At 43.9% G+C, this 27194-nt stretch overlaps 1 protein-coding gene across 1 annotated transcript; it reads left to right on the top strand.

The window, feature by feature from the left end:
* Positions 1-1273: 1273 nt before the first annotated feature.
* Positions 1274-26514, top strand: nrn1la (neuritin 1-like a). The gene is made up of 3 exons (XM_052028009.1): positions 1274-1354; positions 19225-19372; positions 26166-26514. Exons 1-3 carry the CDS (start codon positions 1300-1302, stop codon positions 26443-26445), a joined length of 483 nt encoding a protein of 160 aa, XP_051883969.1. The 5' UTR covers positions 1274-1299; the 3' UTR covers positions 26446-26514.
* Positions 26515-27194: the final 680 nt, after the last annotated feature.

Genomic DNA, 27194 nt, shown 5'->3' on the forward strand with positions numbered 1-27194 from the left:
ATGAGGGGAGGGGTAGTTCTGCTTCAGGAACACATTTTTCCCCCCACAGGTTATTGTTTACATGGATTTTAAGAAACTATTTGATAAGTCAGATAAGGCTTGTTAATGAAGCAGAAAACAAAGAGGTGAATACATAGTCATTTGCTTCGTTTTTCCAAGTAATTAAATATAGAATAAGTTCACCAATTAGAACTCATCTCTGAATTGGTTTCTAGTAATTTAGCCATTACATTATGCACTTACATTTCAGGATACCCCGTGACAGATTCAGAAGTGAAGCGAGCTTCCCCCGTCCCCGTATTCACCGGCAGTGAAACCTTAGTCTCAGCGGTAAGCAAGATAAACCACATTTCTTGACGAGGTTGAAAGTTTTTCAAGTTAATCTTTTTGCTTTATTGCCAAGAATGATACACCTAATGGGTAAGCCACGAGGAAGCAAGGCCTCCAGAGTTTCATGCCCACTGCAACAAACGATGCGTGTGCTGAGCCTCCCCGAACACACACAAGTGACTAGCAGGCAAGACACAGTAACTGTTGTAACTGTCCAGAGCCCAGTAGGGTTTGGGATTATACACGCACAAATAAAACTTTCTGGAAACTTTAAATAAAAAAATGTATGAATTAAGTGAATAATCTACGAGTCTGCAACCCATCTAAGGCATTTGCAATTGTAACCTCACATCTCCACCTTAAGAACACCCTGGGCCAATACCACCTACCCCGCGCCTTCACCAGGGCTCCACCCCGGTGGTTCTGGGCCATCTCTGGCCGAGACCAGCTCAATCCTGCCCGGAATTTTGTGGTGGATATAGGAAAAAAATAACGATGCAGAAAACGATCGGCCTTCCGGAATTGTACTGTGTTTGTTGCCTGTATCCACCCTCTCCCCGCTGCCTTTACTGGAGACGGGTGGCTCTCACCCTCCCTGGAGCTGCTCCTGACGCCCGGGACCCAGCGCCGCAGTCGGTAACGATCTCCCTCCGTCAAATTATTCCCAGAACACTGCCAACTCAGACCTGACCCAGGCAAGCCCCGTCAAATCCTTTAACGGGACAGATTTCATAATGTTTTAGCCAAAGTCATACGGAAATGAAATTTTAATCTGCCAGCAAAACGATATTATGTGAAAGCTCCCTTTCCCCGGAGAGCTAAGTCGCAGCCTGCTGTTGGGGGCGTGGTCTGGGTCTGATCTCCATCTAATCCCAATTCTTCGGAGCGTTCTGGGTTTTTGTTTTAAACGTGGCATTTGGCTTCCAGCAAGTTAGCTGCAAAATAGACAGGTCGGCTCCCGCTCCTGCGATGGGTCACCGCTTGGGATCCCTGTACATTTGTCTGTCAATGCTTTTTCAGCTGGGTAAGTCGAGGCTCACTTTGAAGATGGTAATTGTGATAATTTCTGACAGAGGCACTTAGAGGCACCAATGGCAGAAATATTAAGAAATGACATGTACCTTTTATCGGTGTCGTTATTGAATCGCTTGCTGATGGAGAGGAAGGCAAGATTGTTGATGACATGGTTTAAGAATTGAAACCTGCTACAAGTAATAGTTAAGGTCATGGATGTCAATAGAGGTGCTTCTAGTTTTGCAGATTTCGAGTGCGAGGGAAACTGACGGGGGGGGGGGGGCGGGTCGGTGATCACCACTCTCAATGGTCTCGGGGTGTATGTGCCGCTCGAGTATTCAGGGTGTTTAGGTTTGTTCTACAGGGGAAGCGTCGTTAATGTGTCCTAACACATCCACCAACTCTTGAAGCGGCTGTAAAGGTTAAACCCTCGTGGTATCAAAACTTCATTACACAGAGCTAAGATTTTTGCCACATTCGTTACACACAAGTAACAGTGTAATTTATTTCCTGGAATGAAACAAAAACTTTTACTTGCAGCATTTTTTTCCCGGAGGTAATGGTGACATTTGAAACTTTAACACGGTTCGGCGTTACCCTTCTTGTTCCAACTAATTACAGTGGAAACAATGAGGTACAGAGAGGACTAACTTTACAAGGATTGAGTCGAAGGAGCCAGATTAGAGGCTGAGCTGTTTGTTGCAAATAAAATGCAACACACGGACCTGTCCTCAGCGTGGGGTTGGCGCCTGCTCATTTTTGTCAATGAGTAAACCAGCGGATTTCTCCATGGTGCTGAATTCAACCAGACTCAACGCTGAAGAGCGGGCTTGCGGTTATATCAATAATTGGGTGGGTTCATATACAGAGCGCAGTCGGTAGTGCCTTGCACCTTTCTGCAATTAACGTTACTATATTCCAGTTCCATTGCTCCCTGTGGTTTATCGATCACTTGTTCAGCACTTTGGAATTTGCAATGTTATGGGAGTGCTCCCAGATCTTTTCACACCAAATGACATTTGTCCATCGCAAAGTTACAACTAGTCTGTACTGAATTGCTAGGCTGCATGCGACTTCCTCATTTAACCTTCGCCCAGAATGCTACAGGCGGGAAACAATAACATTAAAACTGACGTTTGCCGAGAGCAATGAACTGCAGTCATCACTCCGACAGTGACACGCCATATTTCCTGGGCAGTATGGAGTCCCTTCGTTTACGTATTATTATTAGTTAAATGACTTACTTTGTCAGAAACATGTGCAATTCTATTTTAAGAAGTAAATTACACATGTATAATGATGTTGGAAATATTGTTCTGTAAATATTCGCGCTGTAAATTGGTGTATCAAAATTTCCCATTTACATTTGCTATGTCAACAGTCATGCTGTGTTGCCGTCTCTGGCCACTAGTTGGCAACATGGAACGCTATAGTGAAGCCCCCACCCCAAAACAAACAGTGCTGTCCACTTTCTGGTAGACTACACTCAACTATACCTGGTGGTTATATTCATCTGGCCCCAGCGCAGGTCCAGAATATATTTTATATATTCTCTGGTACTTTACCAGTTACTGCCATCTCCAGTATGCTTTATCATTATCTTGAGGGGAAAGTGAATGGATGCTGACAGTATTTAGAAAGGGGAATATGAAGGGAAAGTTCAAAGTTGCAGACAGGTTCCTTTACTTTGAATTGTGTTGGGAAATCTCAGAGGGGAAAGGAGTTGTCTTCTTGAGAAGGAAGAAGATGCCATGAGAGTTTTAATCTGCAAAGTGGTCTAAATACAATCTGCTCAGGGATTTTCTTCAATATGGGCTCAGCATTAAATAAACTACAATGGTGTATTTTTTGTAAGATCACAGATTTAGAGAAACAGGGTGGACTGGACTAACAGGCAATAGCTAGCGTGTTTGAAAGGCTGTACTTATTTAATATAAATTTGATTTCATCAGCATAGTGAACATAAAAAGATCCTTTCTTAACTGAATTTATTGAAAAAGTGGGTCTCATCCTTGTTCCATTCTTAATATCAAGTACAATGATAACAAAAGACTTCAACTGTGCACCATATCTGAGAATCAATAAAATGCCAGACTCTTCAGCATTGCTTTCAAGAAAGATGTGAGTGCTACAGTGGCATTTCAGTGAACTGGATTTGGAGACTGCATGATGGTCAATACATTTTCAGGTATAGGATTTCACATTTGTCTCAAAACTGTCCACTGATCTTGAATTCACCTCCATTTTACACCTCTACAACATTACTGGCTGCAAAGTTGCTACTGTTCCCCTCTCACATTCATCTTTCAGCTTGAATCTACAGCTTCTTTCCTTATGGGAAACTAATACTGAGATGTGTCTGCTTATTGCAACTAATGCACAAGGTTCCATCAGGCGAAGTCAGGACACTTCTTTCATCTTCTTTTATGGGCAGCTGGGTGGTTTCTTCAGTAAATACACCATCTACTTCAGAGTGATTAAACTCAGAATCTTTGGGACTTTCTTCATCATCACAAGTTTGGCCCAAGAGTCAACCCCACATCGCTGTCACTTCTCTTCCCCTGCCCCTGAGTCCTCTGTGCTGTCTGTTGGATGAGCCATAAATTGGTCCAGCAAATCACTGAGATTATTTTTATTATTTGTAGCTCATTGATTTTTTTTAGAAAATTTGTATTCTCACAGTTAACCTTTTCTATCTCCTCAGCTGCTTTAGGTAGATTGCAATCTCAACATCCTGTTTGTTCCTGGGTGTAAACTACAAACACCACCCTCCACCCATCTCCTCCATCGCAAAGATCCACTGCATCTATCCCATAATATTAACTGCCTCGGTCCCTGCCAGTCTGTGTGCAAGACTCTCATTAATTCCTTTTTCACCTCCAGTGGCAGTTACACCAGTGATCTCATGTAGCTCAACATCCTCCACATTCTGTAGCTTTTAGCCATTCTGCTACTCTGTTGCCTTTGTTTTGTCTTGTACCAGGCTCACCCCACCCCTCACCTCTGTCCTTTTGATGTTGTTCAGTCCTGCCTCCAACACTGTGGGCTAAAAATTCTCTGATGTGTTTAAATTGCTTCATGGTTTCCCCTTTCTTTGTCTCTTATCCAACCCTAAGATATCCACTCAAACTTTCAGTTCCTTTGTTGATCTATTGCCATATAATTGGGGACCAGTTTTCAGTCACTAAACCTCATGTTTTTGACTGCACTCTCCAACCTCTCAGTAGGCCTTTCTCTTCCTCTCAGGCACTCCTTAAGATCTACTTCTTTCACAGGGATCTCAGTCCCTTCATCTAAGATCTTTTAATTTGGGTCAGCATCTATTTATACTTGTATCTCCATGAATCACCTTGGGACATGTTTTATGCAATAAGTGTGCTAAGCAACTGCATCAATGTTTGTTGCTGTTACTTCTCACTGAAACGTTGTTGCTGTACATACTGAGCAACACATCCGTTCCCACACCCCTTTCAAATAAACGTCCCAACACCATGAGAGGTGGTCAACATCAAGGATCCAGAGCTGCTTTCTGGCCCACCTGGCACCGTTCATAGTCCCCAGTGTAAGCCTTTCTTTTTCTATTGTAACTTACCAAGTCACCGCCTAAGGATGAGTTAAATATTTACAGTTTGACTAAAAAATGAAAAGGGATATCTCCAGAGGTAAAAGATGACAGGACTGGGTCCCATAAGAGAGGAGAACCATGCTGAGAGGATACCTACCACACCAGTGAAGATATAGTTGTTTAGATGAATGTTAAATGTTAGTTCCTTGATAACTTCACAAGATCACAAGATCACAAGATAAGGGAGCAGAAGCAGGCCATTCGGCCCATCGAGTCTGCTCCAAGGAAAAGGGAAAAAGAAATGGGGTGGGAAAAAAAGAGAGAGAAAAAAAAAACTATTCTAATCCCATTTGCCAGCCTTATCCCCATATCCCTTGATACCCTGACTATTTAGATATCTGTCTATCTCCTCCTTGAACACCCCCACTGATCTGGCCTCCACTGCTGTGCGTGGCAAGGAGTTCCACAATTTCACCACCCTCTGGGTAAAGAAACTTCTCCTCATCTCTGTCTTGAAACTGTACCCTCTAATTCTAAGATTGTGCCCTCTGGTCCTGGACACGCCCACCAAGGGAAACAGCCTAGCCACATCTACTCTATCCTTACCTGTCAACATTTTAAATGTCGCTACGAGGTCCCCTCTCATCCTTCTGTACTCCAGCGAGTACAGTCCAAGAGCCGACAAACGCTCATCGTACTTAAGCCCTTTCATTCCTGGAATCATTCTCGTAAATCTCCTCTGAACCCTCTCCAACGTCAGCACATCCTTCCTAAGATGCGGGGCCCAAAACTGCGCACAGTATTCCAAATGAGGCCTCACTAGCGCCCCATAGAGCCTCATCAACACTTCCTTACTTTTATACACTATACCTCTCGAGATGAATGCCAACATAGCATTCGCTTTCTTAACCACCGATCCAACCTGGTGGTTAACTTTTAAGGTATCTTGTATAAGTACCCCCAAGTCCCTTTGTACTACCGCACTATCAATCTTCTCTCCTTCTAGATAATAATCTACCCGCTTATTTCTACTTCCAAAGTGTACAACTGCACATTTCTCAACATTGAATCTCATCTGCCATTTTCTTGCCCATTCTCCTAAACTGTCTAGGTCCCTCTGCATTCTTTCTATTTCTCATGCTAAAGACCCCAAGCATGTTCTGGAGAATAGTCTTCTCCCCAGCTTCCTTGCCAACATCTATTCCTCAAAACAAGTGAACCTAGAAATTAAATTTTGCAATGCCTGTTTTTTTTGTAAATGCTACATGATTGAATTGAAGCAGAAAAAAATGATTCCAAAATGTGATTGGCAGTTCTGTGGAGTGTGTTGTGAAATTGCATTCTGGGGTCTCTGCACACAAGAATCACCTACAGTTAGAGCTGCTGGGCAAGGAGCTGTGATATTGGTCAATGTGTGAAGCATGTTTGATGCCTGTGCTCTGAGGTTGGAATGTGAATAGCTGCTGGAGAAACCCCAGGGGCATTGACTGAAGAACTACCCCTGATTAAGGGGCAGTCCTGCTCGAGTGCAGGGAAAGGGCCCGTACTTCCCTAAGGTTGTGTTGGGGAATCGGTCACTGATGGGTGCCATTGAACAGGCAGACCACACATCTCCACGATCAAGGGAAGGTCACCTTTTTCTTGACAGAGCAAGATCTCTTCCAGATTGCCTGGCGACCTGTTGGAGATGTCTCTGATGTGCTGCTTCTGGTTCAGGTCTTCAAATGAAGCCCATAACCTGAAGAGTTGGCTCCTGCCATGTCAGAAGATCACACATTTCAGCTTGAAATTGTGTCCCTTCAATGTGCACACTGGAGCTCTGGGATGAGCACTATTTAAACACACTGCCTCTTGCTTGTGGTATGTGTAAGCAAAGCACAGCCCCACAAGAAACTGGCAGAGGAATCTAATTGAGTCTTTTAAAGAGGTGACCAAGTGGATTGATGAGGGCAGGACGGTTGGTGTTGGCAATGCCTTTGACAAGATCCCACATGGTAGGTTGGTGCAGAAGATTGGAACATGTGGGATCCAGGGAGAGTAGCAAATTGTCTCGGTGGTAGGAGGCAGAGGGTGGTAGTGGAGGGTTGTTTTTCAGACTGGAGGCCTGTGACCAGTGGTGTGCCACAGGGGTAAGTGCTGGGTCCTCTGCTGTTTGCCATATATATATTAATGATTCAGATAAGAAAGTAGGTGAGTCCTGAAGAAGGGTCCTGACCTGAAACATTGACCGCCTGCTTTTCTCCATGGATGCTGCCTGGCCTGCTGAGTTCCTCCAGCATCACCGTGTTTTTCATCTAAATGCCAGCATCTGCAGTCCTTTGTTTCGCAAGGTGAGTAAGTTTGCCGATGCAATGGACAGCGAAGAAGGTTGTCTGAGGTAACAACAGGATATAGATCAAGTGAGAAAGTGGACAAAGGAATGGTAGCTGGAACTTAACTCAGACAACTGCAAAGTGATGATTTTGGAAAGTTAAAGCAGGGTAGACTAATCACAGTGAATAGCAGGGCCCTGAGGAGTGGTGTTGAACAGAGAGATCTTGGGGTACAAGAACATAGTTCCCTGAAAATGGGAACACAGGTAGAGGGTGGTGAGGAAGGCATGTCGCATGCTTACCTTAATCAGCAGAGGCATTGAATGTAAGAGTTGGAAAGTCATGTTATGTTGTACAAAATGTTGTTTAAACCGCACTTGGAGTATTGTGTGTAGTTCCAGTCACTGCACTATAACAAGCACGTGATTAAGTTAGAGAGGATTCACAAGGATGTTACTGGGAGTGGAGGGCTTGAGTTATCAGGAGAGATTGGATAAGCCGGGTCTTTTTTCCCTGGAACAAAGGAAGCTGAGAGGTGACATGATAGAGGAACACACAAGGATGAGAGGCATAGATAGGATAGATATCCAGTGTCTGTTTCCCATGGTGGGGATGTCTAAAACTAGAGGGCCTGGGTTTAAGGTGAGAGGAGGAAGGTTAAAGGAGATATGAGGAATAAATTTTTCACACAACGAATAGCTGGTGTCTGGAATGAGCTGCCAGAGGAGGTGGTGGAGGCAGGAACAGTAACATTTAAGAGGCAACTTGAGAGGTAGTTGAATGAGCAAGGCATAGAGGGATATGGAATTAATGCAGGAAAGTGGAATTAGTATAGATGGACACCATGGTCGACATAGACACGGTGGGCCGAAGGGCCTGTTTCTATGCTGTACAACTCTATGACTCAATGAGGTCCACTGCAGAGTGCCAACCCAGTGCACCCTTTTCACACGCTATTTACTTTCTAGCCCATGATTTAATCAATTTCTTTGATTGCCAGTTGAGAGGCCTCACAGTGTGAATATTAACGTCTTTACATCACACAGTGACTGCAATTCGTTCTGATTTGAAATGTAAAATAAAGATTGCGACCTCTGCCAAGCTCACTAAAAGCAAAAGAGAATGGGACATGACTCATGACTGAAACAGCGCTGAATAAATAATGAGATTTTCTAATCCAAAGTATTATGAGAATGACGATAAGCCGAGCAAGCTACTAGTTTATGCCTGAGGCATCTGGCAGTCAGCTATCACTTTGGAATGACTGCCAGGTACATCTCTGCCATCACACTCATTGCTCTTTAGACAAATTCAGTATTCCAGAGGTAACTTGGACTCTCCCTAAACAATCAAAGGCCAGGAATAAAAGCTCAAGCAAACTGAGAGAGGTAATCAGTGCCTGCTTCTTAGTCCAGTGTGAGGAGCAGCACAGATGCTGCATTTGACCTTCTGTTTATCAGTGCAATACTAATCAGAGTTGATCAATACCTAGAAGGTGAACACTTGTCTTCTTGCAATCTTTACACTAACACATGTTGTGTTTGTTTTAAAGGCTGAAGATAAAAACATTGATAATTATATAAAACAAGAATATAAGAACAAACTACAAACTCTACAAGATGCCCCCAATAAAGTTTAAATGGAAAATTGGACTAGTAAACAAAGCAAGAAAAATTAAGTTGTTTGAGACAATAAATGTAAGGAGAGTTGATCCTATTTATTATGAGAGGTCAGTCTTGGTGCTTTTGCCTCAGAATTTAAGTTATCAATTCAGAGCATGCAGCAAAGACTTGAGCACAAAATCTCGGCTGGTAGTTCAGTGCAGTGCTGAGGGACGGCTGCACCGTTCACGATAGGTGTTCAGTGTAAACTGAGACCCTGCCTGACTTCTTTTGAGGATGTGTAATATTTTGTTGCAACGTTTGAAAAACAAAAAAGCAGTTTTCCTGATGTGCTAAATAATACTCATGCCTCAGCCAAAACTAAAATAAAAGATGACACAGGAGACTGCAGATGCTGCAATCTGGAGCAAAAAATAAACTGCTGGTCCATTTCCCTCAACAGATGCTGCCTGACCCACTGAGTTCCTTCACCAGTTTGTTTGCTGAAAAAAAGATTGAAGATTGTTTGCCTCCAGTTCCCTACAATAACCACTCATTAATAATTCTTCAGAAGGTTTTATGCAACTGTGGAGAGGTATTGTATTGGAGAGGTTCGTAACACTTTGGATGACCTGAAATAATTTCTGAAACAGAACTATTAAGAACATGGTTTGAGAACCTTAACCCACTTAGCCATGTTCCTCCAGTGGACATGCCCAGTGAGTGCAGTGTACCAGTTAAACTGGTACTAGTGAATTTGTCTTCACTGGAATACTTGCAGGACATGTTTTACATGAGCACCATCTAAATTGCTGGAGGGAATGAAACAGGAAATTGGCAGGCCCTACATAATATCTAAAGGCTCCATAAAATTAAAAAGCTGTTCTGAGAACTGAGGAATATTATCCTAGTTTTCAAATGTAGCAAGGCTTGAATGAGGGAGTTACAGACCTGTTGATTATTACAATTTGTGGAGAAAATGCACAAGTACTTTATTGGTGACCAGCTGTAAACCAGGTAGAAGCGACATGGGGAAAGTAGTGAGGTGTGCTGATGGGTGCTCTCACATGTGAAGAAGGGATTTAAAATGAGTTTCTTTGGATATGTGGGCCTGTTTGTCCTAAATGTCAAGTTCTGATCCTCTTCAGTCTGAATGCAGTCCTCCAGGAATCTGGGGGAGGAAGTGACTGTAAAATCCCAACATGTTAAACTTTTGGCATTTAGTAGGTCCAAATTCTGTCAGTGATTTTGGATTCATTGGCATCTAACTAGCTCTAGAACAACCCTGTACTGGGTTTGGGATAGATTTGGGCAAAGAGGACACAGGCTGTAGGGATGGAGCACTGCTGCCACAGAGTGTGCTGGGGAGACAGGGTGAGCATCCACCGTTGCCAGAGCTGCTCACGTGGGCTCCTGGATTAAACAGTAGACGATGAGTGGGCCTGGAATGCGTCACTGGAATTAAATGTCAAGAGCATCAAAGTGGTTGGCATAACAACTGCTTTCCTGTGTAAGTCATCCCATTGTGTTGAAAAAATGAAGCCCTTTTAACGGTCATCAAGTCTAAGAAAGAAATTTCACCCACAACAAATATTGATAACCTTGTCCTTGAAGTCTAGGCAACCCAGCTCCTAACAAGGCCTCGAAGGGATAATGATGTTCATTATGTTGGAATGGGGCTATTAGATTGTAGTCCTGTTTATGACCCTCACTCCCTGTCTCCTGGGAGACCTTGCTCTTTCTGGTTTGCCCATCTCACTTTATTGTCTGAAATGGTTTGCTTTTAGTGCTATGCCTCTTGTATGGAGAGTTTATAGGTTAGACTTACTCAATCCATAGTATCTGCAGCTATAGGTGTCTATAAGTAAATGACAATATTACATCAAACGTTGGCCATCAGGATGCATGACATGCACACCGATGACCCATAAGGACCGAAGCTTAAATATTTGTGGTCTCAATCTATCCTAGTGTACACCAACTTATCACTTAGCTTCATGTTCTAAGGGAATATGAATCAGAAGGTAAGCTCCTAGCACTTCCGTTGAATGAATTTGGGAATCCAAGACACTGGTTGCATTAGATTCAGAAAATGCAAATAAATCTAAGAATCATGCCATTCCAGTTTCTTCTTTCCCGTTCTGAAGGTACTGTCATTGGCCAGGGTATGGTTTTACGATCTTCACACACCCTCATGTACTTCATTAGGTGACTGTATCTCCAATTGTCAGGCTAGGCAACGACAGTTACCTGACTACTTGTGAGTGGCAGGCCCCGCAGCTGAATCTGCTCCTACCTTCACCCAGCAACCACAGGGTTGCCAGGAGGGGCCTCTGGGTACTAATAAGGACCTGGATTCCTACCAGATTTTCATGCCACTCCGAGCACAGAGGTGCAGAGCGACGTGTTGGTGCCCATGTCACCGATCCAGTGGAGAGACGCAATCTCAACATGGACCAATGACCAGGCCCAGGTTTACCCTGGGAGGTTTTGACCCAGATTCAAAACAATAGAAATAAAAGTATCAGTGAGACAAGATAAGAGGAGCTGCAGAGTGATGCTGAATGAGAGAGGAGCACAGATATTTATACAGTTACTCATACGTCAATGAGCTATTTGCTTTCAGAATGGTAAACAAAAACACTTCATCATGTATGCCTGCTTCCGTTGATTGATCCCAACCTAAATTCTAGTGGGCATCTCTCTGATTAAATTTGTTCTTCAGTGTAGGTGGTGCTAGTGGTACTGATTATCTTGGCATGAGATCAGGAATAAAATAAATTAAGTTAAATCTAAGTTAAGTAACTAATTGAGATCATGCACCTGGGACATGGACTGCTCCCTGTCCATGTTAAGTCCCATTATTAATTCATTGTCACATACAGGAATTTCCACGAAGCCAATCTTCAAGAAATGACGTTGAACAGACTGGGAGTACTCATTGCAAATAAAGTTACAGTGCTATTGCGTGGTGTAGTTACCTGTGCTGCAACCTCACCAAATGAAGTAAGTGTTGGCACTTCACAAACTTATTATTGTACAAGATTCTAGTTCATATTACCTGAAACTTAAAAATAAACAGCTTGTGTTCTAAAAATAAACCTAAATCAATTGTCCACTTTCACTTGGAAGCTTCACTTGCTTCAGTCAGAATGAATGAAATATCTCTTTCATCAGCTGAAGATTATGTTGCTAATATTCTGATTGCACACTCGTCACAATCATTGGGAACAAGGACAAAATACATTTATTCCAATAATCTTTTTCTCACTCACAAAACGGATTATCAAATGCATGATTGAGTCTATAGTGAAAAGCACTTCCCTAATTGCCTTTGTCCACTGGGGACTCATTTGTGTAATTAGGGAATTGAAGTAAACAGCAGTGGTTGCACGCAATGTTCAATCCTTCAGTCCCTCCTTCAATAACACAGCATGCAACTGGGAAATCTGAACTAACCAACATGCCATTATATTATTTAGTCCTTTTGAGCATCTTGGAATATTTGGCATCTTCCTTCATGGAAATTAGCTGCAAAAACAGGTTATTAGAAATGTTCAATAGATGTCGGTTACAAACTGGAATTGGAGAGATGGGTAAAAGCCGTGATTTCCAAAGTTACACAGAACACCAGGGTTGTGGCAAAGTCACTCTCATTGAGAAGTGCCATTAAAAGAGGGCGTTTCCCATGGCAAAGGAAAGGGAACCAAGGGTGACATTGGTCCTGGACTGGTTTCATGCACCCTGGGGTGATAACCAAGTAGCTTCTGTAGAGAGCTGAGAGCCTGCTAACAATTAATTAGCCAGCTCCTGTGATGGATGTAGAATGGGTAAAAGGGAAGGATGATAACTTTCCAGCTGGGCCGAAGCATAATTGTCCTGTTAGGAATTGTGTTCAGGCACACTGTTCAGGATATTTAAAGGTTCGATGCTTGATCTGTGTTCATTCAGCGGATGTGGACAGCTGTGGTGCTTTATTTGACCTCAGTGGCTGGTTGGGGAACACAGTCACACTGGGATATCACTTAGGAACTCACGTTGGAAAATGCACGCGAGTGGATTTGGTGTGACCTTGGGGAAGAGTGGACTCTGACGAACCTCACGGTTTAATAATCTGCTGATCCTAGATGGTTATGTTCACACTTGAGAAATGGCTGCAAGATTTGTTGCAGGTTAGAATTAAAATAGCACTCAGATATCCTCCGTGAACCTTTGCAGACTTTCTTCAAAACAGATAATTTGAGGTTGACAGAAAGCTTTGACAGACTGAGCTGAAAGTTTAAACTATGTTATTATCCCTAACCACAGAAGAAATAACAGCAGGGGGAGGCCAAGCAGTGCCTTGATCCTGCTCTGCCATTCAATTAGATCACAACTGTTCTGATCAATGCCCCTGCTCCACATTCCTGCCCAGCGCCCATGTCTCTTCACTCCCCTGTTGACCAGAAGCTTAAGCCCAATGAGTCAGGTTCCACCGCTCTCAGGGGTGGAGAATTCTAAAGACTTACGTCTTTCTGAAAGAAGAGATTCCTCCTCACCTCTGGCCCAAAAGGATGGCTTCTTATTTGGAACCTGTGCTCCTTAACCCTTGATTACCCCATGAGGGGAAACATAATCTCGACATCCACCTTGTCCAGCCTCCTCAGAAGCTTATCTGCTTCAATAAGATTACTCTCATTCTTTTAAACACCAATGAGTACAGGCCCAACCTATTCAACCTCTTCATCCCAACCTAGTAAACCAGTGTGTCCTATGCAAATATATCCCTCCTTAAATAAGGAAATCAAAACTGTGTGCAGTACTCCAGGTATGGTTTCACCAACACCCCGTACGGTTGCAGTAGGGCTGCCCAATTCTTATACTGAACCCACACAGCAATAAAGGCCAACATTCTATTTATCTTCCTAATTCCTTGCTGTACCTGCACATTAACTTTGTTTCATGTACAAGGACAAACAGATCCCTTGGCACCATTTTGTAGTCTCTCTCTCTATCTAAACAGTATTCGACTTCTCTATTCTTCCTACCAAAGTGGATAACCCAGTTGTTCCTGAAATTATACCCCGTTTGCTGAATTATCACCCATTCACTTCACCTAACTATATTCCCTTGTAGGATCTTTGCATCCTCCTCACAGCTTATTTTCCCGGCTACCTTTGAATCACTGGTAAATTTTAGCCACAATACACTTGATCACTTCACTCTTGTCATTAATATAGATTGTAAATAGTCGATACCCCAGCACTGATCCCCGCGGCACCCCATTAGTTACAGTTTGTCAACCTGAAACTAATTCACTTCTCCCAACCTTTTCTGTCACTTCACTAGTTCTCAACCAATGTTAATATATTACCCCCCACCCCCCATGACACAAGTTCGTACTTTTAAGTTGCACCTTTCTGAATGCTTCCAGAATGAACTAGTTCCCCTTTATTCCCTCATCCTGTTCATTACTTCCGCAGAGAATGTCGGTCAATTTGTCACACATTACTTCCTTTTCACTAAGTCATATTGACTCTGCTTAATTATATTATGATTCTTTTAAGTACCTTGTCACAACTTACTTAGCAAGGAATTCCAGCAATTCCCAGTGACAGATGTTAAGGTGACTTTCCTATGTTTTCCTGCTTTCTTGAATAGGAGCGACATTTGCAGTTTTCCTAAACTCTAAGGTCTTTCCAAAAGGCAGTGGAGTTTGGATGATCGTAACTAACGTACACACTGGCTGTGTGGTGCAGGTGGTCAGGTCCAGGGGACTTGTCAGTCTTCAGTCCCACTAGTTTACCCAGAGCCATGTATTTGGTTATTACTCGAAGTTCCTTTCTACCTCTTGCCTCCAGATCTTGTGTGATCTTCTACTATTATTAGAATGTTTTTAATGTCTTTTACCATGAATTGTCCCTGAAACATTATGGAAAACAAGTACACATTGTATATTGTTGATTCATTGATGTCACAGAATGTCATACCGTCACCTATGCTGGAAGTTCTAATGAAAAATAATGCTCAGCCTTTCAGGATTACAATTTGTTCCTTTCAGCCCTCACCAATGACCACCCTCTAAACAAACTTGCTATCTCCTATTTAAAACAATGACATTCATCCTTTTCTCTTTGAGTGTCCATGTCAACAAGTTCTTAACTTCCAGGTCTCCCTCTATCCCGAGAACCACTTACTGAAAGGTAAACAGGGCCATCACTGCAAATAGGAATGTTGGAACAGGAGTGAGCCTTTTAGCTCGTTCGGCCCTTCATTGAAACCAGGGCTAATCTGTGACCCACCTTCCTTTTTTTGCTTTCCCCCAACCCCTTCAGACCCATGGTTAACCAAAGCCTATCACATTCAGTCAATGCAATGATTTACTGACTCAACACAATCCTTGTCTGGCTTTCGCTGGGTTAATTAATTGCAGGAAAACGTGTTCCGATAGGTTCCTAGTGAAGGCAGCCTGAAGTAGTGGCCAACAAATTAAACTGTGTGTGTGTGTGTGTGTGTGTGTGTGTGTGTGTGTGTGTGTTTCTATGAGAGTAACTGCAGCACACCTCCTAGACGACACATTCAGTGACCCCAGTGACTGGTGTTGGAGGGAATGAAGGTTTAGTGAGGTGAATGGGGGCTGCACACATCCAGGCAGCTGGCAAGTATTCCATTATTCTCTAGATGGTGGAAAGGCTTTTCGCCTCAGGAGGTGAGTCACTCACTCAAGGTAGCCACACTCACCAGTTCTTGTAGCCACAGTACTTACACGGCTGTTCCAGTAAAGGTTCGCATCAGTGCTGAACACCAGGTGTTGACGGTAATGGACAGTCTTGTTTAACCAACCCTCTCTCGCTGGAGATGGACATTGCTGTGGCCACTAAATCTGAGGGCCTTCTCCCGGCCCAACCTTTACTGCTATTTCTGCACAGAGTTTTGGAAGACCTTCCAACCGTGGTTTAGTGGTCAGGTCCCCTTTAAGAGTTGCCATGACAACAAACAACTGATGAATGCTCAGGTGATTTGAATGCCAGTTACTTGCTGCTCTTTGGCTCAGGCTTGAACAGACAGGTACATCTGCAGCAGGTCGAAGGGTGAGGATGAAACCAGGTGGGGGTTTCTCTCTCATGCTTGTCCTTTAGTACACAGCCAGCTTGATCAGTGGTGGTGGTGCTACCAAGCTGATCTCAGTGATGGACATTGAAACCACCCCATGCTGAGGGCAATTTGGACTCTTTCACCACCTCTTCTAAGTGTTGTCAACATCACTGAAGGAGGAGGTAGGTGCCATTTCACCTCAGTTCTGGGCTACCCCAGGTGCCAAATGTTGCCCTCCTCCTCACCACCCAAAACACTGAGACTGGTATCACCGGCCCAGTTTAACACCCTCACAGCCACTTCAGCAGAATCCTGGCCAACAACTTCTGCTGTGCCACGGTCTGAAGTCAGGTGCCCTTTAAGAGTTGGAATTCTATCCAGGGTTCAAGGTATTCGAATAAGAATCAAAGCCTTCTGAGGAATAATGGGTCAAAGCAATGCATAGTGCATGAAAATCCACACACTATTCGATAATTGCAAATGGTGAGAGAAAAATAGAACTGATTTATCTTGTCAGCTACTTGTGGAGATTGAATTTGACCTTCAAACTGGGGCCAAGGGTGGATGAGAGCAAAGGCCCAACCTAAACCTGGGAAGGACCTGACCCCATCACCCAATCTCTGTCCCCTCCCCCACTCTCTCCATCTGCCATCACCCACACATTCCTTCCCCCTCCTTCCCCTCCGCACCTCCCTCCCTTTATTCTATTTTCCATCATCCTCCAATATCAGATTCCATCATCTTCAGCCCTTTGTCACCTCCAAATATCACCTCCCAGCTTCTGACATCATTTCCACTCTCCCCTCCCCCTCCACACCATCTGCCCATCACCTCCCCCTCACCTGGATCCGCCTATTACCCCACCAGCTCTTGCTCCACCCCCTCTCCCCCCCCCCACCTGTTTATACTGGCCATCTCCCCTTTTCCTTTCAGTCCCGATGAAGGGTCTCGCCCCGAAATATCGACTGTTCATTTCCCTCCACAGATGCTGCCTGACCTGCTGAGTTCCTCCGGTGTTTTGCTCCAACCTAAAACCTCCTCTGTTCAAACAAAGATGTGGAGGGAGCGGAGAGGGAGGGGAGGGGGGCACCATAGGACTGTACGTCTGAAGGTCTGCATCAGGAAGGGGGAAATGTTAGAAATATTGGACACATTAGGATGGATAAATCCCCAGGGCTTAACGGGATCTATATCAGGATGCTAAGGGAAGCAAGAAAATGCTCTGGAATTTGAAGTGGGCTTTAGGAAGTGGGAACAGGGGAGATTTGGCTGCACCAGTACAGTTGCCAGGTGCAATGGCTGCCCATCTTCCCCTCTTCCTCCTCATGGCTTAGGACTTTCTTCTCTGGGCAGTAGGGTGAGTGGTCACACCCGCAGCTCTGTAATGATAAAGACAAAAAAAAAGAGCATGGCAATAATGAAGCTTGACGTTGTGAAGCGGAGCAGCCAGCAGACATGTGCATGTACGTAGTATCAAAAAAGCCGCAGATGCTGGAAGTCTGAAACAAAAACAGAACGTGCTGGAAAAACTCAGCAGGCCAGGCAGCATCTGTGGAGGGAGATTCAGAGTGAATGTTTCAGGTTGAAGAACCTTGTCAGTTCATATACTTGTATATACTTCATAACCTTGTCAGGCCGTTCAGTTCTGGTGGGGTTTCACCCCTTAACATTCTCCCTTCCTGCAGGGGACGTACTGCTAACCATGTACCACTGTCACCGAGCCTGGACTCTCAGAACCTGGCACCAGGAGGATGATACAGGCTAGGTTAGCAGCACACAACCCCTCATGGTGGGAAACCCAGCAGTAGTAGGCTGTAGTTGGGATAGTGGCTATCAAAGGTGGTGTTCCAGCTCCCCAACGGGACAAGGCCATGCACCAGTTCTGGTCAGGAAGACTCCAGTGAGGACTACAACACCGACATCTCCTGTCTCCTACGCTCCACCTTCCAGTATTCTGAACAAATTCATTGCTCTCTTTTGACTCAACAGGAATGGACTGCTCGGTTTTAAATTACAGCCTTCAAATTTTATGCACATGAACAATTTTATTATTGAAGCAATATTTTGATCAGTCTTTTGTTGGATATTGATTTGAAACCTGTTTTTTTAAGCTAGTTATTGTTGGTGTGGGGCAATGTTTTCTGAATGTTTTTGGTTACAATCCAAGATTCCCAGTGGAATGCCTGCTTTGAACAGCAACTCTTGTTGTGATCGACAGTTACTAATCTGTACAACTTCTATTAGTGCAGGTCAATTAAAGGGGCTGAGCCTGATGGACCTTTTCTCTGGATAAACTTCACTCCTTCACATATCAATTTTCTTGAGTGGCTGATAAAAATATGAAAAAGTATAAAAACATGATAAAATATGAACTGTTATGTCTGCATTCTCACAACAATATTAATACTTTACTGCAACAACCTGAGTATTCCCATCATTCACTCTGAGTTTTGGATCAGCTTTGAGGAGTAGGATTATCAAGGAAATTGGGATTTGGAGGGTTGGTAGTGGAGGCGGGGCGGGAAGGGGGAAGGGCCAGGATTTCGGGGATTAAGGGTCAAGAATGGGAATGGCCAGATGGGGTTGGGTTCCATATGGGCAGGAGTTCAATGGGGGAGGGTTGGTTGAATGAAGTTTACAGCAGGAGGGAGTTGGGAGAATTTGGTGGTTGGAACAAAGGGATTAAAAATTCCTCAACGATTTCCTGTCTTTTAGATGATTCAAGTGCTGGCCTGACCTTTAAATAACAGAAAAGTACCCTGGACCTGTCTTGTGCTTCTATACAAATGGGCGGCCCCATTCACAGGTCAAATGAATCTCTCTGCCACTGACATCACTGCATGTTCCCAGACACCCCTAAGTGTAAGTGCCCTGTACAAACAGCGACCTCTGACACCTACACCATAAGTACCCAGTCACATTCAGCATCTGGTTTTCTTCACTGGTCCTTTCCCACTACCCTTCCTCCCTTCACGTACCCACACCGGCTGAGGTAATTGGGCAGGGTCTAACCCAGTGTGAAGCGAATGGCTGAGAAAATTAAACAATGGTCGCAAATTAATGTCCAGACCTGGTCATTCTCAATGAAAATGAATAAAACTGCAGATGTTGGAAAACTGAAATTCTGCAGGTACTGATGTTATCATGTTACACATGAATGATAGAGAAATGGAGGGCTATGTGGGAGGGAAGGGTTAGATAGATATTAGAGCAGGATAAAATATCGGCACAACATTGTGGGCCGAAGGGCCTGTACTGTGCTGTAGTGTTCTATGTTATTGTTCTTACAGTCTAGTGAATGTGTAGTGATTTTTACCTTTATTTCCAGTTCTCTTCAATGAAGCTGGTGCCTCTGGCAGGAGATGCAACCACATATACAAAGGGTTTGCTGAATGTTTGCTGAAGCTGGGAGACAGCCTGGCCAAAACCATTGAAGGGGAAAGTGAAGAGGTGAAGGAATTGGACACTGTGTGCCGGTGAGCCAATAGCTTTTTACTACCCCAGGAGGTTCTTTCTGTCCGCATTCATAAAGATGTTGGTTTAACCAGAGAGCACCATGCTGCTTTCTGCTTTATAATTATATCCAGATTAAGGCAGTGCCTGTGGGTAGGAATCCTATTTCTACAGGAAGATAAGATAAGATAAGATCTTTATTTGTCACATGTACATCGAAACACACAGTGAAATGCATCTTCTGCGTAGGGTGTTCTGGGGGCAGCCCGCAAGTGTCGCCACGCTTCCGGCGCCAACATTGCATGCCCACAACTTCCTAACCCGCACGTCTTTGGAATGTGGGAGGAAACCGGAGCATCCGGAGGAAACCCACGCAGAAACGGGGAGAATGTACAAACTCCTTACAGAGAGTGGCCGAAATTGAACCTGGGTCGCTGGCGCTGTAAAGCATTACGCTAACCACTACACTAAGTTAGGGGAAGCTAAAAAAGGGTTGCTTTTAGTTTAGTCTTCCCTCTCTCTCTCAGTGGAATTCCTCAGAGTCGTTTCCCTGGGTTCAGGGGACTTGTGGACACGATTAGGTTTTTCACAGTAATTAAAAATAAAAAAACATAAAACAGAAACACTTAGCATTCAGAATTGGTTCTGATGAAGGGTTTTCATCCTGAAACGTTGACCCTGTTTCTCTTTGCACAGATGCTACCTGATCTGCTGAGTGTTTCCAGCATTTTCTATTTTTATTTTAGGTCACTCACAGCTTTGAGCATGTTGGACCCTTGTGTTTGTTCCAGGTACAACTTCTACAGTTAACAAAATGTTTTTAATCCAAACCCCTGGTCATTTTCTACAGCTCTTTACACCTTCACTTCTGAAGTAGTTAACTATTTCTCTTTTAATCAGTTTAAATTGACCCAGTTTAGGGGCAATATTTTCTACATCCTCACACTCCTATGCATGGAATGTTTTTACCCGGATTCACTTTTCATTGATGTGGTTCCAGTGCTGAGATGTCCTCTTGTTCTCAATTTCCTTCACACCAATCAGTGAGATCACCCTATAACCGCTCTTCTTTAGACTAAATTGCTACAAATTAAAGCTTAATATGCCCTCTGTTGTGAAGCTAACCATTTTCCCATCAGTATGTATTGACTATTTTGTGTAGAAGCATCCATATTAGGTGTTAACATTGTGATACAGGCAGCATCTGTGGAGGGAGATTCAGAGCTAACGTTTCAGGTTGAAGAACCCTTGTCAGTTCATATACACGGGCAGGCCGTTCAGTTCTGGTGGGGTTTCACCCCTTAACATTCTCCCTTCCTACTGCTAACCATGTACCACATATCACTGACAGGGAGTCATAAACAGAAAGTTATATTTGAGATGACCCTGTAGTGGAGATGGCAATTGTGAGGGGCTGCTCTGTTTGTTCAGGAAGTCACATGGCAGCAAATGATTGTACAGCAAATAACTTCTGCTGTGCTGTATTGTCATTGCTTTAATCTTTGTCTCTAATTCTAACTAATTCATCATTTCCAGATTGCAGAAGTATCACGCGCTGTGTTTTCTTTATACTACTTACTTTTTACTTCCATTCACTTCATTGATTTTGTTTTCCAGTAAACTGCAAAAGTTAAAATTCATCAAACACAGTGGGAATTTAAATGTAGGCCATTTGGTGACAAACATAGAAAATAGTTTCATGTTGTTATTGGAGTAAGTGTCATGAATACTTTAAACATTGCATTGATGGTACTTTCATTTATATTGACTAACCCATTGAAATTATTAAACCACTTGTGCCGTTGTGTTGGTACCTGCAGTGGTGAGTTTGCTGTTAATACTGGTCAGTGTCTATTTCTTCTCCTTGGTCTCCCTGCTCTGCTTGATTCTCCCAGGAGAATCTGAATGGTCCCATCAGGGACATGGGGCAAACTCTCCCTTCCTGAACACTGGCGACATCGATGTCCCGTCTACCCAATCGTGCGGACCTTTAACTTGTGGCAGACCTTGAAATGTTGCAGCAACACCAGGTTTATGGCCCAGCAGGCACGGGAATTTTCTACAATGGATATCATTTCTCATTTGAAACTTACCCAAAGTGGTCAACACAGTAGAACGTGGGCAAGTGCATTTAACTCAGCCAGATTTGGAGAATCGAACCAAGTGCTTTCATTTCGCAAACTAGCTGTAGCAATTGTTATTTTTGCCTACTCAGTTAAATGTTTGAGCAACCTGTGATTGAAATCCATGTAATTTGACAAGTGTGTCACCAATCATCCTTAACTGATAGAGAAGCACAGTCTATGGAGATGTTCCATTTCAACTGTGGCAACCTGACTGTGGAGATCAGACTTCCAAACACCACCTACATTCTCAAAGAATTAGAGTCTGGTCTCCAATGCTGAGGGTGAATTTGCTCCACTCCAACATTGTCCCCTGTTGAAGGGAGGACAGGAAGCAGCAAGAACAACAACAACATGGCCTTCGTTATCTGACCACCACTGCTGGGGCTGGCAATTTCTCCTTACTGCAAAAACTGTGACCCTTAACTGACCTTTGCTGTGACTGAGCTGTCTGTTCAAGATCTGAAAGTGCGCAAGTTCACCTTTCAGGCAGTCGGCTGCAGATGTGACAATCAATAAAAGTGAATGAATCTTAAATGAAGGGGAGGATAGGAACGCTGGTCTGTTTGCTCCAAAATTAGAATAGTATTTCCTCATTGCTCCTGGCACACAATGTGCCCCTCATCCCTTACAAGGACCCTCACTGGACAATCCATTCCCTTTTCAACTAATTTGGTTTCAAACTCCAGTGTTCTCCCAGCTGGTCACTGGAACCCTGGTCACAGTTCTGATGTAGCCACACCCCTCTCCTCTCGTGGCTCCCCTCCAGGTACCCCTCCCCCACCAGCTGCTGTCTGTCATCTTTCAATCCGCAAATCAGAGAAATGTCCCCACAAAGGCAGGTGTAATGCAGATTTTAAAGTCTGAGGTCACTGGGGAGTAATATTGAAGCTAACACTCCCAGCTAATCTGGAGACGCAAGAGACTGCAGATACTGGAATCTACAGCAACAAACAGTCTGCTGGAGGAACTCAGCGGGTCAGGCAGCAACTGTGGAATTCCCTTCCTCCCACAGATGCTGCTCGACCCGCTGAGCTCCTCCAGCAGTTTGTTTGTGTCTCCCAGCTAATCCCACAATTATCCTGCAAAGTCCGACAATTAAAACTACCTCCCACCACTTTGTCCCTTCACAGTGTAGTGCATTCCCCAGTGTCTGTAACTGCTTTAAGAGAAGTGATGGTTTGTCTCTGTGGGCAGGAAGGGCCAGTGCTGTTCAGACATTTCCATGGCTGTGTTTAACTGGAAGCCATGGCTCCGTTAGATGCACCCTTGCCTCTGAGTCAGTACCTTTGGGTTCAAGTCCTATCCCTTAGATGACCATAACACAGAAAGCCAACATCCCAATGCAATACTGAGGGAGGGCCACATTCAGGGGGACTGGTTTTTAGATAAGGTGTTTAAACCCCTCATCTTATTGAGCACTCTGCTGTTACTATCTGAATTAACTCTTTCCCAATCACTCATTCATCCCATGGTTTCAAGCTTATGTTGACACTCACTTTGGCATTGACTTGACCTTAAAAACCTCATCTTTGTTCCTTGCATGGCCCAAGCTCTCACTGTCTTATTAATGACCACCAGCCCCACCATCCTCCAAGATATTTACACTCCTCCAATTATTCAGTCACATCTCTGAATTTATTCAAGCAAACGTACATCTACCTGTAAAGATTCTAAGCACTGGAACTCTCCCCCCTCTCCCATAAACCTCTCTGCATTGCTCTTATTCTTTACAGAACCCATATAAATAGCTCTGGATGTGGGTGACTGGTTGGAGGATATGGGGCAGGTGAAAATTAAAAAAAACTGCAGATGCTGGAAATCCGAAACAGAAACAGAAAATGCTGGAAACACTCAGCAGGTCAGGCAGCACCTGTGGAGAGAGAAACAGAGTTATCTTCACAGGTTGAAAACTTTCTGTCAGAACTGGGAAGGAGGGAAAATAAGTTAATATAATGTTGCAGGGAGGATAGGAGAGGGATGGATAGGATTAACGGAATATCTCCGATAATGTGGGGCCCAGGGATTAGCTATAAACCAGGTTATCAGGTCCGTGGATTAATGGAGACAGCAAGAGAAGACATGGTCTTTTGTGAGAGTTGAGAGGCATGTGAGAGAGAATAAGCTGCAGGGAAGTAGGTGGGGGAGTGAGATTGATGGGATTGATGTGAGAGCTAGCAGAGACTTGAAGGGGTGAATAGCCTCCTTCTGTGTTGTAATATGAATAGTGAGTACAGTTCAAAGGTTCTTCATTGACTGTAGGGTGGTTTGGGACATCCTGAGGTCATGAAAGGTGCCATAGAAATGCAAGCCCTTTGTGTGGGTGAATGCCATGGTTTTATTTCTTCAATATATCTCCCCACTCTGGGCCAAAGAGCAGGGAGATCCCACAGTGACTGCCAGCACTCAGGACACTGCTGTTCCTACACTGACCACAGGATCCTGGCCGACGTCCTTACATGTGGACCCCAGCTGGCTGTTGGTGCCTCACGGATCTTGTGCTCCACCAAGGCTCAGTCTGGCTCCAAGGTGATAGTTCACATTCCATCTGCTGATGAAGAGACAGGCGGTGATCCTTCCTTTCCTTTTGCATCACTTCCCCACCATCTGCAACCTTCCTCCTCATTTATCACTGCCATAACGTGACAATGTTAAAAAATCAAACCACTGAACCTACAGAGCCAGCACAGAGCAGTAACAGCTTTCGTGTGTTTTAACAAACACAAAAATTGCTACAATTGGAAAAATATTAATAGTAAAAAGAAAATTGCTCTTGGATTGATAATTTCCAAGATAGTTCAGATGTCCGGCAAACAATTTATAATCCAGCTTGATCTGCAGGACCATACTTTCCACTCCAACATACCCCACCTCTCACTCCAAGTGATTTCTCCTTCCCAGCTGTGCATGTGCTCTTCATTATTTCTATGTTCTCAAATTACAGGACATTTCTCACAGGACATCCAGTGAACTGTTGCCCTCCACCTTATAACTAACGTGCTATCCCAAGTAGTTACCTGTTCAGTCTTCTAATTAAAGTTACTTCCTAAATACATTCATTTCCTACAGAGTATTTAGTTTACATTCCTCTAAGCTGGAATTCAGTTTTATAATTTAATTCACGGTCCAAATCTTATAAAAAGTTTATTCGGTACATTTAGTAATAAAAACTTGTTTTAAATAAATTATCTTACTGATTTTGTAATTAATAATTCAGTAAATTTTATCATCATATTTCTGGTTGTTTTCTATAATTAGCTAACTATCCATTTAAAAATAATGTTGATTATTTGCTAAATTTTAAACGATCTATCTAAACATAATGAATTCATTTAATAATTTAGAAGGTTAGAGGAAGGTTTGATCTCTTGAAAGGAGAAACACTTCATCAGATGCAATTGTTCCCGCCACTTACACTGTCCCCTTCATCACGGGTGCAGCCTTTGCCGAAAAGTGCCAACCCTTACCCTAAGGACCAATTGCAAAGGCACGTTGAGAGGTGTGGCAACGATTTTATCATGGAATCCTTTCTGACTCTCTTACCCCTGGCTTTTGTTCATCATACATTTCTTAACGTAATTAAAAACGGAAAATGCTGGTCAGGGAGTCTGTGGAAACAGAAACATTTAACATCTCAGATCAGAGACCCTTCGACAGAATTCATTTTTCATACATTGACAGAACCTGATTTTCGTTTGCTTTTTATCTGCAGACAACTGCTTGAGATTGCTGCTTCTATCTCCCTCTGCCATTACTTGCCGCATCACTTTTGTATTCTCCCACTGTAGGAAGGATGTGATTAAGCTCGAGAGGCTGCAGCAAAGATTCAAAGGATGTTGCTGGGATTGGAGGGCTTGAGTTATAAGGAGAGACTGGATTAGCTGGGACTCTTTGCCCTGGAGCAGAGGAGGCTGAGAGATGACCTTATAGACGTTTATTAAAGTCATGAGGGGCATAAATAGGGTAGATGGTCAGAATCTATTTCCCAGGGCAGGGGAGTCTAAAACTAGAGGACATACGTTTAAGGTGAGAGGGGAAAGATTTAAAGGGGACCTGAGAGGCAAGTTTTTCACAGAGATACTGAGCAGATGGAACAAGCTGCCAGAGGAGGTGCACAGGTACAATTACAACATTAAAAAAAACCATTTGGTCAGGTACATGGATAGGAAAGGTGTGGAGGGATATGGGCCAAATGCAAGCAAAAAGGATCAGCTTAGATGGGCATCTTGGTCAGAATGGATGAGTTGGGCTGAAGGGCCTGCTTCCGTGCTGTATAACTCTATGGACCTATTTATTTGGATTCATGATCCGGTCCATAGTCGCACAAAAGTGGAAATCTATCCCCTCCTTGCCCACAACTATCGCTGTCCGATGCCAAGAGTGGGAAAGTCTTCATGGCACCTGAGATAAACTGTGGGGAGTATACACGGCCAAGGCAAGGGGAAGATGGCTCAGGGAAGCCCCTGAGTCAGGGTTGATGGTGGCATTACATTACTTGGCACCCCAGTAAACAGCAGGCTCTTGAGATGAATCAATGGGGTTACTCGATAGTGATGTTGTAACGGACTCCTTTTCCCATTGATGCTTCATGGGAGTTCTGGATTGAGCTGTTTCCCAGGATCTTATCTTGTGCTTGCACCTTTTACACTACCCGAGTAGATCAAGTTACTCCTGTCTGTGCTTCTGTCTCCAGGTCCTGGGATGATTTCCACGCGTGTGCAGACTCGGTTCTGGAAGGTTGTCCAGAGGATGCAGCCTCCATCTGGGAGTCGCTGAGGAAGGAGTCCAGGAAATTGCAGTTCCAAGGCAACTTGCATGAGCTGTGCAGTCTGAGGGTCAGGCCGTCTGGCACCATGGAAAGCTCAGATGGGAGTGAATCGAACAGAGAGAGTCTGACGGGCTCCGCTGGCTCCCTGTGGTGTGGCCTTACAACCCCTGTCCTGTCCATTGCTGTGCTGGTGGTCAACTTGTAGCAAAGTTACCCAACCAGGCCCTCAGGGTCAGCTCCCTTCACCAGAGAGACAAGACTCTGATGACTCTGGACACAGGCACAAAGATTGGCCAATGTTCGGTTGTCTTTGGATATTGCATCTCTCTGTCTATTAAGGACAGTTCTTTCCATGTGACATTGGAACGACACTAATGTAATATATGTTTCATTCAAAGCCACACAGCTCAAACCTTTAGATGATTTGATACACAAATATAAAAGTAGCTGCCAGTGTAGACTAGTGGGCAAATATGTAGCACAGAGGGTGCAATCCTTGCTCTGGACTGAAGTAGCTGCTCTCAGACAGGGCGTGTTGGGGGGATCTCAGTGCCTCTGCATTGGGGTGGAACCATTAGGCAATGTGCCCACCCCGAATGACGTTTAGTTACTTGGGGGGGGGGTGTCAGACCGCTGAGGACAAGGCGTTCCTTGGTTATGCTGCTCCCCAAAGTGAGAAACTCGATCTGGGGAGGACTCTCGGTAACTGTGGAAAAGCATCTCAACAAATTTCAGTGGGTTATGGGAAGAAGGGGTTAAAGAAGAGAGTGGCATGAAACCAAGGGGAGGTCAAGGTTATGATTTTCTCAACCAATCAATGGAAGTAGGAACAGTAAGAAGATGTGCCTTTGTATTGGGAATCTGAATGAATTGGTTAATGTGCAATTATGTGGAGAAATGGAAGGACTCACTTGCATGTTTGCTGCCTTTGGTCATTTTGGCTTTGTTGGCCAT

This window comes from Pristis pectinata, chromosome 13 (genome assembly GCF_009764475.1).
Source record: "Pristis pectinata isolate sPriPec2 chromosome 13, sPriPec2.1.pri, whole genome shotgun sequence".
In the NCBI taxonomy this organism is placed as follows: Eukaryota; Metazoa; Chordata; class Chondrichthyes; order Rhinopristiformes; family Pristidae; genus Pristis; species Pristis pectinata.

Bases quoted from the DNA above. Each gene is read 5' to 3' on its own strand.
- nrn1la (XM_052028009.1), top strand. From the start codon at position 1,300: ATGGGTCACCGCTTGGGATCCCTGTACATTTGTCTGTCAATGCTTTTT. The intron at 1,355-19,224 runs GTAAGTCGAGGC...CTTTATTTCCAG, and splicing joins GTCAATGCTTTTTCAGCTGG to TTCTCTTCAATGAAGCTGGT. The intron at 19,373-26,165 runs GTGAGCCAATAG...TTCTGTCTCCAG, and splicing joins GAATTGGACACTGTGTGCCG to GTCCTGGGATGATTTCCACG.